The sequence below is a fragment of the Triplophysa dalaica genome, chromosome 20 (genome assembly GCF_015846415.1).
Source record: "Triplophysa dalaica isolate WHDGS20190420 chromosome 20, ASM1584641v1, whole genome shotgun sequence".
Classification (NCBI taxonomy): Eukaryota; Metazoa; Chordata; class Actinopteri; order Cypriniformes; family Nemacheilidae; genus Triplophysa; species Triplophysa dalaica.
Genome location: NC_079561.1, coordinates 5,230,978 through 5,248,858, shown reverse-complemented (window position 1 = coordinate 5,248,858; position 17,881 = coordinate 5,230,978). Strand labels below are relative to the sequence as shown.

General features: G+C 36.7%; 3 protein-coding genes across 9 annotated transcripts in view; 2 read left to right on the top strand and 1 right to left on the bottom strand.

Moving 5' to 3' along the window:
- Positions 1 to 4,917: 4,917 nt before the first annotated feature.
- Positions 4,918 to 10,295, bottom strand: idh3g (isocitrate dehydrogenase (NAD(+)) 3 non-catalytic subunit gamma). The gene is made up of 14 exons (XM_056733212.1): positions 10,215 to 10,295; positions 9,805 to 9,852; positions 9,479 to 9,490; positions 9,260 to 9,357; positions 8,887 to 9,002; positions 8,723 to 8,783; positions 8,401 to 8,533; positions 7,905 to 8,038; positions 7,719 to 7,821; positions 7,165 to 7,311; positions 6,813 to 6,907; positions 6,554 to 6,614; positions 6,011 to 6,135; positions 4,918 to 5,805 (listed from the first exon to the last, which is right to left on the bottom strand). Exons 1-13 carry the CDS (start codon positions 10,278 to 10,280, stop codon positions 6,034 to 6,036), a joined length of 1,176 nt encoding a protein of 391 aa, XP_056589190.1. The 5' UTR covers positions 10,281 to 10,295; the 3' UTR covers positions 4,918 to 5,805; positions 6,011 to 6,033.
- Positions 10,296 to 10,789: 494 nt separating this feature from the next.
- fam3a (FAM3 metabolism regulating signaling molecule A) lies at positions 10,790 to 15,032 on the top strand. Its single transcript, XM_056733211.1, has 10 exons — positions 10,790 to 11,114; positions 11,902 to 11,954; positions 12,050 to 12,157; positions 12,248 to 12,271; positions 12,390 to 12,513; positions 13,036 to 13,094; positions 13,201 to 13,251; positions 13,339 to 13,423; positions 13,881 to 14,007; positions 14,256 to 15,032. Exons 2-10 carry the CDS (start codon positions 11,942 to 11,944, stop codon positions 14,352 to 14,354), a joined length of 690 nt encoding a protein of 229 aa, XP_056589189.1. The 5' UTR covers positions 10,790 to 11,114; positions 11,902 to 11,941; the 3' UTR covers positions 14,355 to 15,032.
- Positions 15,033 to 15,921: 889 nt separating this feature from the next.
- si:dkey-151g10.3 (serine/threonine-protein kinase WNK3) overlaps positions 15,922 to 17,881 on the top strand; it is a 38,872-nt gene continuing 36,912 nt past the window's right edge. For 4 of the 7 annotated variants that reach the window (XR_008904801.1, XR_008904800.1, XM_056732441.1 and 1 more), the window contains exon 1: positions 15,922 to 16,394. The gene's annotated coding sequence lies outside the window, so the exon portion shown is untranslated. The remainder of the gene's footprint in view (positions 16,395 to 17,881) is intronic. The other 3 variants (XM_056732439.1, XM_056732438.1, XM_056732437.1) reach the window with 1 other exon arrangement.

Sequence of the window (17,881 nt, the reverse complement as noted above, 5' to 3'; positions counted from 1 at the left end):
AAGAAACTTCACATCACATTATCTTTGAAAGCAACCTGGGTTTCACATTATCACAAAGCTAGCATGAAGGGCCACGGCATAGTTTCATTAACATGTCTGCAAGGAAAAAAAACATGTCACATCAAAACACAAAACATAGGATTTTTGCCTTTTCTGTAAAGAAAAATCATAGGAATATGCCTGCCAATAAACTTCACCGGATGAATTTGATTTCCATCAGCCCTTATTCCTCATGGCAACTATCAAACTGCAATCAAGTACAGTATATAAATCTCAAATAAATGGCCTAAACAAAACATTGAATTTAAGATGGCAAACAGAATGTGATACTCCAACTATTCTGTGTCAGGAAAGATTTTGTAAGCATGTAAATGTTCAACGACTTGCATGCAACTCATGAGGGATAAGGTGAGGGATTTCTGAAGGAAAAACTGAGTTGACTTAGAACAGAACCACTTTCAGCACCATTAAGGAACATGGAAAATACTTGTGCACTGGCCTAGCGCCATTAATTATTGAAGGAAGTTAGCCACACGGTATTGGCTTGTTAAAAACACTTCAGCAATACAACATAGCACAGTATTTTAACAACAACCTAAAATAGGTAAAACACCTTTACAATGGAAAATGGTAAGGTAGGTAAGGAATGAGCAGAATCGTTATAAAGAAGTTTTAAAGTAAACTAAACATAAACGATAGTCAAAATTTTAAGTGCAAGTTATTAACGTTTTCAACGGACAAACGTGCCTGGCCCGAATTTAACTTTGTTTTTGTTGATCGGTCTGGCTAGTAGCTGATATAACTATTTACATTTGATCTAATTTACATTAATATTCATTTAAATATTATATCTTATATTGTATATTATATGCTATTCTCTTGCATAATAATTGTATTAAATAAACAATTTCTTGAATTTTATTGTATCTTATTTTTTACATTTTCTTTAAATATTTTTTTATTAAACAGTGGGTTGTGCAACTTTGACGTTTTCATAGCCAAGTAGCGGTTCTTCTACTGGTGACCTAAAATAATAATAGCTTTCCTATAGCTCAGCGGTCAGAGCATTGCGTTAACAATGCTAGGTTGTGGGTTCGATCTCGGGGAATTACAAATACCTATGTATAAATGTATAGGTCAGGATAATGGAATGTTAGCGTCTGCCAAATGCGTAAATGTAAATATTGGATGAACATAATTTTACTTTCTAGCTAATGTAATTTACTTATTATTTCTTTATCAGAAATAATCTATTCTTTGTGGATGTGTACCAGAAATTAAGGCCACAAAAGTGTGTATGCGCAGTAAAGATGTTGCTTTGAAATCGTCTATAAGAATTTACAACTGATTATCATCATGGCTTGGTGAGTGGCAATGATGCTAGATAGGGGTTTTTTGGATTACCTGAAACATACATTTTTGGTGAGTTAAAAACACTAACTAACATCTGAGTAGAACAGATAAAGAAATCGATTTACCCAATATACTGTGATGTTTTTTGTTTTCTTCGGTTGTAGCTTCCCATGTCTCTAATTCATAGTTAAGCCTTTGGCACGTGGAGACAGAAAATAAGGGAGGTTGTACGGCCTATAGGATGAAGAATGTAGCCATTCTTTGACGTCTAAAGTGATGAATTCCCCTTTTTAATGTGTTGTGCTCTCTAAAACCTGGTCTATATAAACGTCATGGAGGTCATGCATTTACAGAATTTATGGCGTGATTCCAGCACTCAGGGGAAATTGGGAGAGTTGTAATATGACAGCAAAAGTATACCATGAGTTATATGACAGAAGCAGAGGCTGATGTAAAGCTCTCTCAAAGAGAATTACCAACAGCCAGGAAACAGCCATGAGGCAGTTGGTAAGTTGATCCATCCTCTCTTTCTAGAGAACTGTGTTTCTCCCTCTCTTATTCCTTGCCAACCATTATATGTAGATCATGCTCAGGCATGTGTATTTTATTTAGTCTTCTCATATTTCTATAGCAGCCAATGTAAGTCATTGTCCTGAGTCCGAAAATTGGCTCTGTTTGGTAAGGCATTTCTAATGATCACAAACTTACAGACACCTGTCTGACAAAACACGTCTACTGCGCAGGTGGGGTAAATTTTCTCTCACTCACAGGGTGTGTGGGCCTCTTTCAGTAAATATACACAGTTAGGGTCATTCCTTTGGCGGTAACTATAACCTAAAAGGTTTATCATTGGCAGTGAAGTTATTTTTATAGTTTTATTGAAGAAATCATGAAAGCGTTAGAATAATTCATGGAGATTTCTGCAGGGAACATTTGATTATATTTAATTATTTTAACTATATCTGTAAAAGCGACCTACAAACGAGAACCAAGGGTACAGTAACAATACCAAACAATGCAATACAATGTTCCAAAACTGTAAGTGAGACACTGCGAAAAAACAGAAAGTGCACAGAGAAGTGTTATGATGATATGAGAGGTGGTATGTTTTTTTAAGACTAACAGCTGTGTCTTCGGCGTGTTTTGAAGGAAGAAAGAGGCTCAACTGTTCTGATGGAGCTTGCAAAGATCATTCCATCATCAGGTTACATACGTGAAAGTTCAGGAAAGGGATTTTGTGTGTCTTTGCGTTGGTACCTGTAGATTTCTGGAGGTAATGTAGATTTGCACAAGTGTGGGTAGGTAGGTACAGATCCGGTAAACTGTCTCTAAAGTAGCGCTGGAGCTTTGAAGTTGAACCACCACATATGGGTTCAGTTTCAACATAGAATCCACCAAAAATCACTTTCCGCCACAAGACTACTGAGACTAGATTTAACGTTCTGTGTATCGGTTTACATTGAATACCAATGAAAAAATACGTATAATTAGATCAGAAATTATGGTGAAGAGAAACATGCTGAGCTTAGGGACATGGGACCGTATTACAGATATTTTCAAAAAGATCTGACAAAGGTCTTGGTGAAGATTCCTTAACTAATGTTTGTTTAATGTCTTGTGAGATGAGACATCCGAAGTGTAAAAAGAAAAGACAAAAATGCAGGGAGGTGAAATCTAAATATGGATTTGAAAAAAAATGAAACAACAAGGATACTTTAACTTATATATCCAGGACATAACTTTAGAAACAAGGAATACACTGAACTGAAGTTGTTTAAAAGTGCAGAAGATATCAGACCTCTAACTTGTTCCCATACGGCTCCCTTGATATTAATTTGCCTGCCAATATTCTGAGTCATACTGGCTTGTCCAGAATATAAACTTTCAGTATAAAAAATTAGAGAGGAAAGTTCATGAACTGTTTGGAATTATCTAGGTGGGAATTGATACGTAAAATGTGTTTTTATCTTGTATAAAAAACAAAAAACCTCTTTGCACAAACACTGCACATATTTCATATTGGCACATGTATATTTGAGAACACTCCAAGAACACTGCTGCCATCTTTGACACTACCATAAAAAAAGGATTAAGATGTGTGTAACCAATGTTTTCCAAGAACACTATCACAACATACCAACTGCAAAACAAGTGATGCTGGTCTGCAAAGACTGCAATCTTACAATCTCTCCAGGTGAATGGTGAATTGAAAGATATCATTTGGGGGATTTTGGAGGATCTATTGACATAAATGCAATATAATTTTCATAACGATGTCTTCATATGTGTACAAAGTTATGTTTTTTTTACCTTAGATTGAGCTGTTTCTATCCATATACACCGCGGGTGCCCTTACATGGAATTTGTCATGTTGTTATGTAGCCCTAAACGGACAAACTGCTCTACGAGCGTGTTTCAAAAATACTAATTCGGTAGAGAAGTGAAATTGTGACAACATCTTAGTCCTGTGTCAGCCACCATAGTGCTTCAAAAACGGAGGGGAGTGAGCCATTGGTTGCAATTCGCAACCTCACCACTAGATGCCACTAAATTTCATACACTCGACCTTTAAATGGAGGATTAGGTCAAACTAAATAGCTTAATACACACAACAGACAATCCCAAACACACAGATGTAACTCTGGAAAATTTTGTCTAAAATTCTCAACTCCTAAGTGTGCATGTTGATGATTCCAAAAACTTTCTGACCACCCTTCATTAATCTACAGTACATGCTCTGATTCAAAATATTCCTCCATTGCTTTCACAAGCTTTGACTGTTTTTTGGATGCACTTGACGAATAAGGGCTACAGAATATTATACCACAAAATAATAGTCCTTTGCACACGTGTTATTTCAGTTACATAATCTATAAATAACATTCCACATATTTTTGTGATTTTGTGATCAAGTGATTTCAAGGGCAGTGGGAAATTACTTGAAGGTATTTTTTCTCTCTTACTGATGTCACTAGAAATTGTATCCCCTTAGTAGGAATTATTTATATAATGCTTAAGGATGTTTGATTTTGTCCTAGAGTATTTCCAGTTAGAACAGAGTGCTATTTTTTCCTAGATCAGGCTAAAAACGTTCAAAACCCCATACCAGTCATTTTGTGGACAATAAGGATAAGAACACATGGCTCGTTGATGAGAATCCTTTTAATTTTTATTGAGTGGTGTTGCCCCCTAGTGCCTAGAAATATTTATAAACCATTTTAAAGGCAGTATAAGAGTCTGTGACCAAACTACAGAATTTATGAAGAGTGCATCCTTTTTACGTTTGTTGATAAATCCTTCTCCTACTTTTGGTCCCCAACCTCAAAATGGCACAATTTGAATACATCCCATCATTTCTCCATCTCTTCAAATACATTTAGTTCATATGCAGATTCGAATTAGCAATGTCATATAGTCACAGCGCTTTCTCAAAGCCATTTGAATGCTAAATCAAAGGAGGATATTCTGAAAATATGGAATGATTTAATCTCAAAATAAATATTCCACATGGCATGTCTGTGTTTATATCTGAGTGAAATGTTACGGCATCTGTGAGATACTTGGTTTATTAAAGTTGACAGTGTAATAAGCAAAACATCCATTTGTTCTTTCTATTTGTGGTTTATTTTTGAGCCATTAAAGAGTTGCGTGAGGTGGTCCGGGCAACAATGCGTTAACTCTTTACAGTGTCATCATTATGCCAATCAAAGAATCTGTATGAAAAGTACACAGACTCGTTTAAAATGTGCAGAAAGATTCCAGTTTTACAAACAAAAATGTATATATATGACGAAAACCAATAACAGAGATTTACACAGCACATCAAGACAGTAAAGGAAAACATTTAAACAGGTTTATGCAAAAGTAGACCACAAATATTTAAAGCTGTAAAATAAGGACAAAGCCGACTTGACCTTTAAAACATATATATTTCACTCAACCATGGGCTGAGACAACCCAGCATTTTTTAAGTTAAATAGGAGTAAAGTATTAAATATAAGAGGTTACCTATAGTCCATACGGAATATAAAGTAATTTAAAAGATTGCAAGTCCAACTTTGTGAGGCACTGACACCTAGTTAGAAACGTAAAATAAATCAACAATATGCACAATTGAAGGATCTGTATTACTCAGGGTCAGTAAGTAACCCAAAGTTATATACTGATTTTAAAGATAACATGAATGAGGAATGCAACTGAGGAGCAGAACCCAATTTAAGACCCTTAAACACTGTGTATGCATAAAACCAGGATAGCCATTATAATATCTAAAACCACAGTTCCTACAAGATGATCACAAGCACATTGCTGAAGTACGCTGATGTTTATGTGATGCTATCTCCACTCATAATCTCTGATGACTCTGCAAGGATCAGGGGGAAAACTCCTGGCTCATATGAAAGCAGCATTAAAACAGAAAATGATGTGCAGGTGCTCAAGAAGCTGACCCATCTGTAGGAAAAGCAGAGGACAACAGGTCACTTGCAGCTAGGGAGATGTGCCATATCATAAGGAAACTTCTAAAAAGGTCATGAATGATAAAACAGCTCTTATGTCGACTTGGTATGTCAGAAATAGAGGCTGCTGTACTGTTATGCTTTATTCCCAACCATGAGCAACAGTTCTGCTGTCTGATCACAAAAGACTTGTTCAGTACCGAGCAATGGTAGAGTGACAGACTCAGATCTCCGTAGTGAGAGGGCCGCTGCTCTGGATGTTCCTCATGATGGACTGAACCACATCTAAGGTTGTGCCCTGCCCCCCAATGTCAGGAGTGTGTAACTGCAAATGGGAAAAGCAAATTTGAACACTGAAGCCACGGTTAGACATTAAAAAAACAAACCGGCCCATGACAAACAATGATCGTAACCATTGTAAATTATTTTTGTATGTCAAACTGAAAATCAAAGCTGGTCCTTGATTCCTTTATGACAGCCAAATATTTAAAAAAATATTTGATCGTGGTTTTTAAATTGAGAGCGTAACATTTAACCTCAATAACATCTATAACAAGTATGAACAGATTTCATGAATGCATCCAAGTCATTGTCTAAATTCAACTGTCATCTTTTCAACCTGACAGGCAGGTGGTCACACCTGACATCGCCTCTATGAGAAGCAAGCTGTTTGTTGTAAAACCTGCCATAAAAGGTGTGTCAGGAGACGACACCCAAAACATGTAGAGATGTATGTGACTGACCCCTGTCTCATTCATGGTGGTGAGGATTGCGCCTCGAATCATGTTGGCGAAGGCATGAAGTCTGAGGATAAACAGAACATCGACAGATAACTAAGCTAAGCACCACTTAAGCCTTTAGTCCAGTTATACTCATAAATATTTGCCTGATATTATACAAAAGGAAAATTCTGGTACAAGAACCAAAAAGCCAAATGCACCACAATTAAATAATCATATGAGCTGATACTTAAAAAACTATGATCTCATATTCACAACTTACTTAAGGTGATCTAGCATGAGACAGCTGGCGAGCAGCATGGCAGTGGGGTTGGCGATGTTCCTGTTGGCAATGCTCTTTCCTGTGTTCCTGGTGGCCTGGACACATTTAATATATCTTAACCATTTTAATGTCAATGCAATGAAGCAGTGGTATTTCCTTTCTTTCAAATAAGTGTGCTATGCACATACGCTCAATATTTTCAGACAATCTGGAAAAATTGATCAGATTTCACTTCTTGTGAAATAATGTAGACAATCAGGCGAAAAAAACCCGATTTGAAAACCAAATCAGATGTGTGCGCAATATAAACAAAAACTCTGATAGCCACAACTGACACATGCTTCAGACCAACCGTTTCAAACACAGCATAGTCTCGCCCGTAGTTAGCACCGGGAACCAGCCCGGGTCCGCCCACCAGGCCGGCACATACGTTGCTAACCACATTTCCATAGAGGTTAGGCATCAGCATGACATCAAACTGTTGGGGCTTGGAAACAAGCTGAAACAAGCAAATACAGTGGATTTGTTTGCCTTCCATTTTTGGTTATAATAAACAACCCACAGCGCAACAATGCTTCAATCATTACGTCTGAGTAATTCTTGTTATCTAATATCAACATCAATTAACATTGTCAAGCATAATACAAACCTGTAAATTATGTGTCATTCGTTATACTATGGTTAAACACTTGTACTAAATGTTTACTGTGTAAAGGAAAATGTGTATTGTAATCTTTTGTTCCTTGTAATCTACAATTCTGTCTCATATCTGTCATACTGCCATATTGGTCAGAACTGCACCAAGTTTTTCCACCTACTGTTGCACTAGTGTATATGGTTGAGTGACAATAAAGGGATTTGATTTGACATCGACATGACTGGATTTTGTATGAATCAATACGTCACCTGCATGGTGGTGTTATCAACAATCATGCTATCAAACTGAATGTCGGGGTATCCAGAGGCCACCTCCTTACAGCACTGCAAGAACAGCCCATCCGCAAGCTTCCTGTTAAGAGAAGGAACGAGAACAAATTATGCATACATTAACACAACCGTAAGGTAGCTGTACAGATGACACAGCAGACTAACATGATGTTAGCTTTGTGGACAGCCGTGACCTTGCGGCGACCATTCTCACGGGCCAGTTTAAAGGCGTATTCAGCGATACGGAGGGAGTTGTTGCGAGTGATGATTTTCAGACATTCCACAACTCCAGATACACTCTGAAACACATGAGGAATATGGCTTTATCAGTCCAGAGTCCAGACAGAAGAGAGGAAACGTTTTGTGTGTCTTATAAGTGTCATGTTTGGGTTGCAAATTGAGTTGGAACCACTAATATCGTAAAGAGACTAAATGAAAAAATACTAGGAGTCACATTAGAAACCCAACCAATTATTAATTATTTATGAATTATATAATTATTGTGTTTTAATAGTATCGTTGATCAATAGTGACATTTTTTTAATAATAATTTTTTGTTTTGCAACCAGTAAATACAATTAAGCAGTTCTATATTATGTATGGTTTTCACCCTGTGAAAGAAACAGAAATGTCTGTTGAATATGCCGGATAAACTTCTGACCTCATGCTCCAGGCTGCTGTACTCGCCCTCCGTGTTCTCTCTGATGATGGTAATGTCAATATTCTTGTGGCGTGTCTGGACTCCAGGAAGTGACTGGCAGTGCATCACATTGGCATACAGATCCAGACTCGTGCTAAAAGAGAGTGACAGCTGTGTTGAGAATGAACTGAGGTCAACCAGTCTAGACACGGCCTCAGAATTTGCGTTTTGCTTGTGACTATCACCCATCAAGTTTGAACAGAGTAGCCCAACAACCTTCTTTAATTTAGCAAAATTGTATGGTTATCAATAGATTCATTGTCTTTCTGTGTCTCAGGCCTACCGGAGAAGGTTGTTCCTTGACTTGTGGTTAGGGGGCATGTTGTGAGCAGTCTCAATGTTACCTGCAAATAAGATTTTGATTATGGAAATGTTTTAAAGCTGCTTATAACAGACAGATACAGTAAATATAACATTGTTAAGTGGTAGATGCATGTTAATACAGACCCTTAAGAGCAACTCTATTGCGTCGAATGGCTGTAATGGCATTGTTGATGTCATCCTCACTGGTTGATGCAGAATTTACATGGACAACCTCAAAGTCCACAGGAACACAGCTGAACCTGATGAGTCAAAAGCAAATATTTGTTTAGTATGGTGACCTAGTAGTTTTTCTCAAAATACTGCCATAAAAAAAAAGACACAGGTGAATAACTACTTCATCTAATTCAAATCTGAAAATAGCTTAACAATATTGACCTGCAACGGGAAAACCTCAAAGACCAAATTTCTGAACAACAAAAGGGCTGACTAAGTCAGGTTTGCCGTAGACACTTATCAGAAATAGTTTGTATTTGAGAAAAGTACTAATGTAACAAACCTGAAGAGTTCCCGCACATGGTTGAGCAGCTCTGGTCCAATCCCATCTCCAGGAATCAATGTTACAGTGTGTCGACCTCCATACTTTGCAGGAGGCGGCTACATACAAACATATACAAAATTTATTGACTTCATCACATACGTGTGTAACCAGAATAACAAAACGTAGACAATAACTGGATCATTTGGTAGAATGCTTAAAATGTGTGTGTTTACTTACTATTATTTGTCCCTTTACATGGCGGCAGGGGCAACATTTTTTGCAGTTAGTGAGATAGAATTGGGAACAGCAGAGATTTTAATTCAAATAAATTACATGTCAAAGACTAGTAGACAGTACCCTTTTTAACAAGTAATAATAATGAAATTCTTTATCAAAATATGTTGACACGTAAAAACATAATAAAACATATAAAATATAAGTAAATGAGCACAACTATAATATACGTGGATGCCCAGAAAATTAATCAAAACATTGTAAATGCAAGACATATTGTGAAGAATGCCTTTAATGACACTAGTAGTACAGTAAATACAGTAACCCACTGTGGATGTAGCTTTCTCTCTTTGGCTGTTGATTGCTGTACCAAAGACCTACAAAGAGAAACAGGTTAAACGATTTGATACAACTTGTTTGACAGCATCCCTGACATTATCCCAGTGTGTCGCCTGTTTTAACAACATCTATCTTAAATGGGAAGATATAAAAGAAGCTGTAGGCATCTCATTCAGTTTTGCCAAATAACAAATCAATGCAACAATCGAGTAAATATCAGTTCGATCGAAAAATCAAACCTTATCTTCTCCCATGCAAAGTAATTTGTTGTATACAAGCGATCTTATTTTGACCTTGCCTATAAGTGTCACGAGTCACGGCATGCTCATTCCTCACACAGAACATTAAGAATGATAATATGTACTTCTGACCATACGGTTGTTTTAAATAAACGACTTGCCTTGGCTGTATTTCCCAATCGCCCACCAAAAATTGGTTTTAAAGCTTTAGTAAGAGTGGCCATCATGCAGAGAGTCAAGAGTACAAGCGCTTAAATGTTTCGGGTTAAACGGGAACCGTAGAGGAAAGGTTCCGGGTTGTTTTCCCTTTTTACCAAATAAATTTGTAGTTTTCCAACTAAAAAGAGAATTTACATTTTATAGCCCTGGGTTATTTTTTTTAGTGTGGAGTAAAATAAGATTTATGAGTAAAATAAGATTAGAAAATTTCGATTATGATTAACATCGCACAAAGAGACTTCACAACGGATGTACGACTGTATGTTAATTATAACGTCAAATTACGTAAGTTAATGTAACTGTGTGTCACTTCAGTCATATCAAATTTCTCCGTTTGATTACCTTTGACAAATGCAAGATCATACGTAAATGCTCTGAGTCCGTTTAATGCCTCAAACCGAAATGATTTAATAACATTTACTTCAATATGACAACCTCCATTTGATAGGATCCAAATTAATTTGCGTTCGATCTAAAAAATTTGCATTCATCGCATACACGAACCACGTGTTCACAATACGCCAAACCGGAAGTGTGTAAACCGGGCTGGGGAATCAACTGACGTACACTTCGAGGGTAGAGGACAACATACCATGGAATTGTGTGAACGATTTCTCGGTTTAGTTTCTAACATGTATTTCGACTAACTTGTCTGTTTTAAACTTGATGTTTTAAGACGTACGTGTAGCGTTAGGCGCTTGTATATTGGTCGTGGCAGTTTCAATCCCCAAGAGAGAGAGAGAGAGAGAGACAGAGAGACAGAGAGAAAGAAGGAGAAGCAGAAGCTTTCGTCATCACTACAAACCTGCTGTATAGGTTCAAGTCGTCAATCAGTTCAAAAGGTAAACGTGTCTGTTTCATACACTACAAATGCTGTGTTAGTTCTTTTTGGATAAAGTGACACATCTATTATTAAGAAGCTTGTGTTGTCTAGGCTTCAACTCCATAGGGGTTTTCTCCCCACTTGACAAGAACAGGTCAACCATGTTAAATATCCCCTTATTTGTACATAAATGACGTCAAACTCAGGAATGCATTTGATGCTTATTTTTACTGAATGGGTAAGTGTAAAGTTAGGTTGAATTTTTGTATAAATATATATGGGCAATTCCATTCCAGCGTCATTGATGTGATATTTGCTGTCAAATTCTGAAATATCAAATTTTAGAGAACGTATTTATAACCAATAGATTAAACCATATGTTTATTTTCCTAAACCCCTGTTAAATATGTCCTGACATCAAAAAACTAACAGTCTATACTCACTTTCTATTTAAGATATGGGCAATATACATTGGTTATGGATGTGACAAAAAAGAATACATTTTCTGGGATAAAATACTTCACGGTTTCTGTGAAATAAAATCCACAAACCAGAAGCATTCTCAATACATGGGGAAGGGATGACTCTTCATAGTATATACTATAGTTATTGTTAAAATTTGCATTTGTATCTAAACCACCAAATATCTGAGCTTCCGTGTGGTGAAAACCTGGAATTGCCTATTTGTTGTTCTTAGATGTTACTTACTTTCTTATGCTTTATTTGGTTAAATCGTGTTATAAAATGTTCTCAATCAATGTTCTCAATCAATGTTCTCAATCAATGTTCTCATTTACCCCAAACAGAATATTAACCGGAGTGTCCAGATTTTGACATATATGTACCATGAGGCTTGCAGGTCTGTGCATTTCCATGCATGTTTTTTATGGTCTTAAATGATGTTCTCTTTCACACTGACACCCAAACAATGTTTTCTTCTTGTGTCTTTCTCAGTGGCCCTCCGTGCGGTTGGTTTGGTTCTGCTTTTGGGCTGCACTTGGCTTCTAGCCAATTCTATGCTCGGAGGGGATAGTAACTCCTTAATAGGGGGTCTCATTAATGGTAAGGATATTGTATTACCCTAAACAAACCCTGATGAGGATTATAACAAGTTGCCACAAATTATTAATGATGAAGTTTTATCTTTTATAGGTAGACAAGAAGAGCCTACTCCAGGTAAAATTAGTTTGTATTGAAAAACATCAGATATCACACTTCAGTTAATCCATCAGAAGTGTTTATGTGAGCTGCTTGTTGTTTATTTTATTTGATGTAATATCATGCTGTCCTGCAGAACCAAGACTACGCAAGTACAAGTGTGGCCTGTCTGCGGCATGTCCCCCCAAACATCTCGCATTCAGACTGATCTCAGGGGCTGCCAATGTCATCGGCCCCAAAATCTGTGTGGAAGATAAAGTGCAAGTTTCTTGACCTTTTCATTTTTGCTGTGTTACTGTCTCTCTATTTAAACCAGGCTTTCATCATTAACTATCAACTATCATCATTATTTCGTTCTACTTTCACTAATATTCATCATGTTATTCATTCCTTGGCCATCAATGTCTGCCAGAATCAATGTTATTAGGGAATGTGATACAAGTAGGCACTGGGCCTGTTTTTTCATTGCCTATGTTCTGTAGTTCATCCATTTTCTGGTGGCCCCTTTGTATTCTTTAAAAAAAAGTCTTAAAGGAATATTCCATGTTACATACAGGGTTAGCTTTAAATAACAAAAAATGTGGTAACATCTATTTTAATGTTCCTAATAGTAAACATCTATGTGGTGGTAGCAATTGTATGGATGCTATTGATAAAGCTCAACTTGAATTTAACCCAGAATATTCATAACTTCATGTGTAGTCCTGTGCTAGATACAATAGTTGTGTCCAGAAAAGCAATTTTTTGATGCTTATTGACTTGATTCTCATTTGATCTTACAGTCTTGTCAGCAGTGCCAAAAACAATGTTGGCAGAGGTCTCAATATTGTTTTAGTAAATGGTAAATTTATAAAATTCTTCAATGTTGTTTTGCTAATGTGTGTGCACTAATTGTAAGTTGTTTTAATTCGCTATCACCACATTTTAATTCAATTTCTGTTTCTAAGGGGTTACTGGAGAAGTTTTGGAAATAAGTGCATTTGATATGTGGGCAGGAGGTAAGATGATATAAAGTCATGTGTTGTTTGATCAGTTCACTGTTTTCTTATAAATGTGTATGATCCTTCACCTTGTCTCCGACACAGATGTTTCAGATCTCCTGAAGTATCTTCGCCCAATCCATGAAGGAACACTAGTATTCGTGGCCTCATTTGATGACCCAGCCAGCAAGTAAGAGTCTATTGTTTTCTGTCTGTCTCATTTAAACCCAGATTACTTATTGGCCTTGTACCAGTCACATGCATTTTAGTTTGTAGAGCATAGCAATGCAAGGAGTATGGGTTTGATTTCTAGGTTACACACTAATACACACTGACTGAGGCAGTAAAATGTCGAGTGGCACCATATGTAAAAGCACGGCTCTCTCAATGTTATGTACCAGTTTTAAACATGCTAAATGATTGATTTTGTAAATGTGTTAGTGTATGCTTTGCTTTGGTGGAATGTCTCTTAGGAAGCTATGAACACTAATGTTTTATATATGTGCTGAACAAATATTATACTGTATCATAGAACTGTTATTTGTAGGTTGTAGCTTTTGTTGAAAATTGACTTGCGTTTACAAAAGAAATGAGGTTGTATTCCAGTTTTGCTTAAATGAATCAGAGAATTGTATTCTTTTTTACAGGCTGAATGAAGAAGCCCGCCGGCTGTTTGAGGAGTTGGGGAGCACAGCAGCAAAGGAACTAAGTTTCAGGGACAGCTGGGTGTTTGTCGGAGCCAAAGGAATAGAAAACAAGAGCCCATTTGAACAGGTGGGATTTACTTGAAGCAATAGGCATCATTTTTGTATTGTGCAAGCTCAGGTTCATAGTCCAGATTTAGGAGTAATGTGTGAATTATGTGCATTTGCATATAAAGCCTTTTAAAACATATGTGTATTAAAGACACATTCTGTTGATACACATTTATGTATAATATATAATCGTGAATACAGTAATGTAGAACTTTCTGATTTTAGCTTTTGGCTCTGAAAGACCCTTTCTCTTCCTCTTTCTCTCAGCGAATGAAGAACAGTAAAAGCAGTAATAAATATGAGGGCTGGCCTGAATCTCTGGAGATGGATGGATGTGTTCCCTTGCGTGCTCCTTTGGAAACTTAAGTTCCTGCCGCGACTTTGAACTGTAATACCTCAATCACAGTGAACGAAGAGCTCTTCGTACAAATTGATTTTGTTTTAAGTGAAAGCTCATAAATTACTCAGCTACCTAAATGTTTTGTTGATGAAGAGGGCCAGGGTGGATATTTTTTACTTAAGGTTTATATACAGCTGGTTGCAGCATTGCTGAAGCGTTATTATTTTAAAGGCAAGGGAAGGAACGGAAACACAAATAAAACTATATTATAAATTAATTGAATAATAATTTTTTGTTTTTTCACAAAAAGTATTGTCGCATTACATATTTTAAACAATATTTAAAAAGTTTGCTATATTTATACAATTAAAAAATGTGTCATGGCACAACTGGGTGTCTACCCAGCTGTTTGTAAAGGCTAATGGACCAACAAACATTCAATTCTGATTGTTGGGTTTTGTTCGATCAGTTTGATCCTTCTTGGTGGGTTGCAAGAGCAGAATTGGAGTGCACACGTTTCACAACACTCGTTGTATCCATCCAGCCTGTTGATGTTTCTTGGTGTTGCAGGATCAAATTAAAATGCATTTACTTCTAGAGACAGATGACTACATTGGAGAATGTGAGTGATTGTTGTTATCAATGTTTTAAGCTATGCTGTCATGTCATTAAACCCCTTAATTTTTACTCTGGAATGTAACACATCAAGGTGAATGTAAGGCTGTTATTTCATAATAACTCAGACACGTGTATGTGTGACTGGAATAAACAATGTGGTCATTTTGCGTGCAATCGATATTTCCATAAGTGATGGGACATGCTTTTTATTGAACGCATTAACACTAAAACAAGCACCATGGACAGCGGCAGTACCTGTTTCTATACACTAGGGGGCAGCAAACTTGCAATGAAATCTAAAGTCTGGTCTAAAAAAGTGTAAATACAATATATATATTATATATAGCTCCCCGTGACCCGAGGTAGTTCGGATAAAGCGGTAGAAAATGGATGGATGGATATTATATATATATATATATATATATATATATATATATAATATAAAATAAAAATTGATTTTAATGTAAATATTCTCATAATGTTTTTATTAAAATTTAATATATATATTATATATATATATATATATATATATATATATAATATAAAATAAAAATTGATTTTAATGTAAATATTCTCATAATGTTTTTATTAAAATTTTGCCTTAAGCCAGTCAAACAATCCTTGGGTTAGGGTATATATATAAAAATATATAAAACAATTACATTTACTAGGCTATATCTTTCGTGATTAAACTTGTTAAAAAACACTATTATAAACAGGCGAAAACGCAGGACTATCAAAGCTTACAGAAATTGTCTGAGATAATTGATCTAGCCTTCTGAAACTTAGTATAGTTTAGTAGGGAACTCTGTTTTTGCTAGTTTAACATTAACGCTGAGACATCTGCAGAACAAAACATGCAAACGGATCGATTAAAATAAAAACGAAACACCAGAATGTCCAAAACCCAAATCTTATTGTTTCCCCTGATGCTCACTAGGACGACGCGCGACCCCGCGTGTTTGGAAAGAGGCGGCCGCGCGCGTGATTGGAGCACGCGGTACGAGCGCGCGTCTCTATCGTTAACCGAAAAAGGAAAAACGATTGTGCTCGATTCTGTCACGAATGCCGCAACGACGGACGTTGCTGTGTACATTTTTTTTTAAAACAACTCAATAGCTTTCGCGCTATATTACGTGAATACGTTATCGTTACACTCACCGGAAGGAAAGGTGCGCAAAAAATCTCTCAGAAAAGAAAAGCGATATGTTTTTTAACAGATGATGTGTCCAGGAGGATTTGCAGGATTTAACGACGCGGCTCCAACAAGCGAATCAAATGATCGTGTGAGAAACCACCAGCAGAATTACGCGACTAAAAACGTTTATGTCCAACGAGATGCCTACGAACTGTTGACTTTGTGGCAGATAAATTGACAAACGTTGAACGCATCCCGGTCAGCTGCTTTAACGTTAGTTGAAATAACGACGAGAGGATGCAGCACACCGGTGAGTATCACTGACATTTTAGATAAACGGTCATAGCTTTGGATATTCTCAGGGCTAAAAATATAAAGTACACCACGTACAATATAAAAAATGCGTCTGTAGTAACGTTAGCTGTGTTGTTTCTTTAAAACACAGGAACAACAAACATAGCTTAGCCGCTAACAACACACGGTGGTGCTGAAATTGATATTGGACTGGACTGGGCGTGCAAAATGACTGTTTCTCTTATTGTGTAACGTAGTCTGGTTTTTACTTCTGTCTGCGAACAGGTGTATGCTGTTGATAACGTCATTTTAACGTTATATTTTGCTAACTGTACCACAGGAAATGTACTGCATGTAGACGTTTTGTCTCTTATCAGTCCACAATATGGTGATTCAGGGCGCTGAGAAGATTTGCAAATGGTAAATCTATCCACTATCGGGCCTTTAATTTAGAAGTTGTAACATCCGTACGCACATTTGTGTATTTACGCCTTGGCTTGTTGTTTTTGCAATGTGCCATTCACCTCAAGCCATTGACCTCTCTTTTATATATATTGTGGTAGTCTTGTTGCTTTCGCATCATCTTTTTTGTCTTAACAGAAGCAGATATATGACAGTTTCTTATTGAGAATGTAATGTCTCTAACAAGGAAAACAAAGCGATGTTGTAAAAGAGCAAATTATGTAACCTAGATTATATTAGACCACAGAAAAACTTTAATGAATGTGAGGAATGCAGCATCTCTTTTTTTCAGGTTCAGTGTGTTCCCTACCCTCAGTGACCATAGTGACACTCACTTTCACATGCTTGACCTGGATTGGACAAACGTGTTTGTTGTGTTTGTTCTTTGTTCTCTTAATGGGAGGAGAACAAACTTTATGCCTTCCGATGTCATTTTGGTGTACTTTATTACAAAGCATCAATATTCAGATTTTAGTTCAACGTAACATCACCATGCACTGAATTTGCGCTTCACTTGGTTAGTAGGATGATTCAATTTGGTTTTTCTTTTTATAGTATTTTGGTACACATTAACAATTTCTCATTGAGTTGGATTGAGGAAGAATTATTTTAAGCATTGCCCACAATCTCTATTTCCTAGAAATAGGCGTGCAGTTGACTATGCTTGAGTACCGAGTGTAGACGTGATTGGTCAAAAATCAATCAATTGTGACAGCAAATTATCTGGGCCACTTACATCACTGCCTGTAGCACGTGCACATAACCATAATCTGAAATATTTATGTTGAATGTTTTGATGCTGTTTGCCTTCTGTTCAGAAAAACGACAGAACTTTAACCACACGCAGACCTTTTTTCCCACATGATTAGTTTAGCCCCAGGTCCGAGCCAAGCGTAATCTGCAGTCACCAAACTGACCTCTCCACCACGGGATAACCCAGCACCAAACTTAGTTGCTAACTAAACTGTTAATTAAGTAGATACATCTGGTAATACAAGACAGACGCCACTTTCAAGGATCTAAGATGCTTTATTTGTTGTT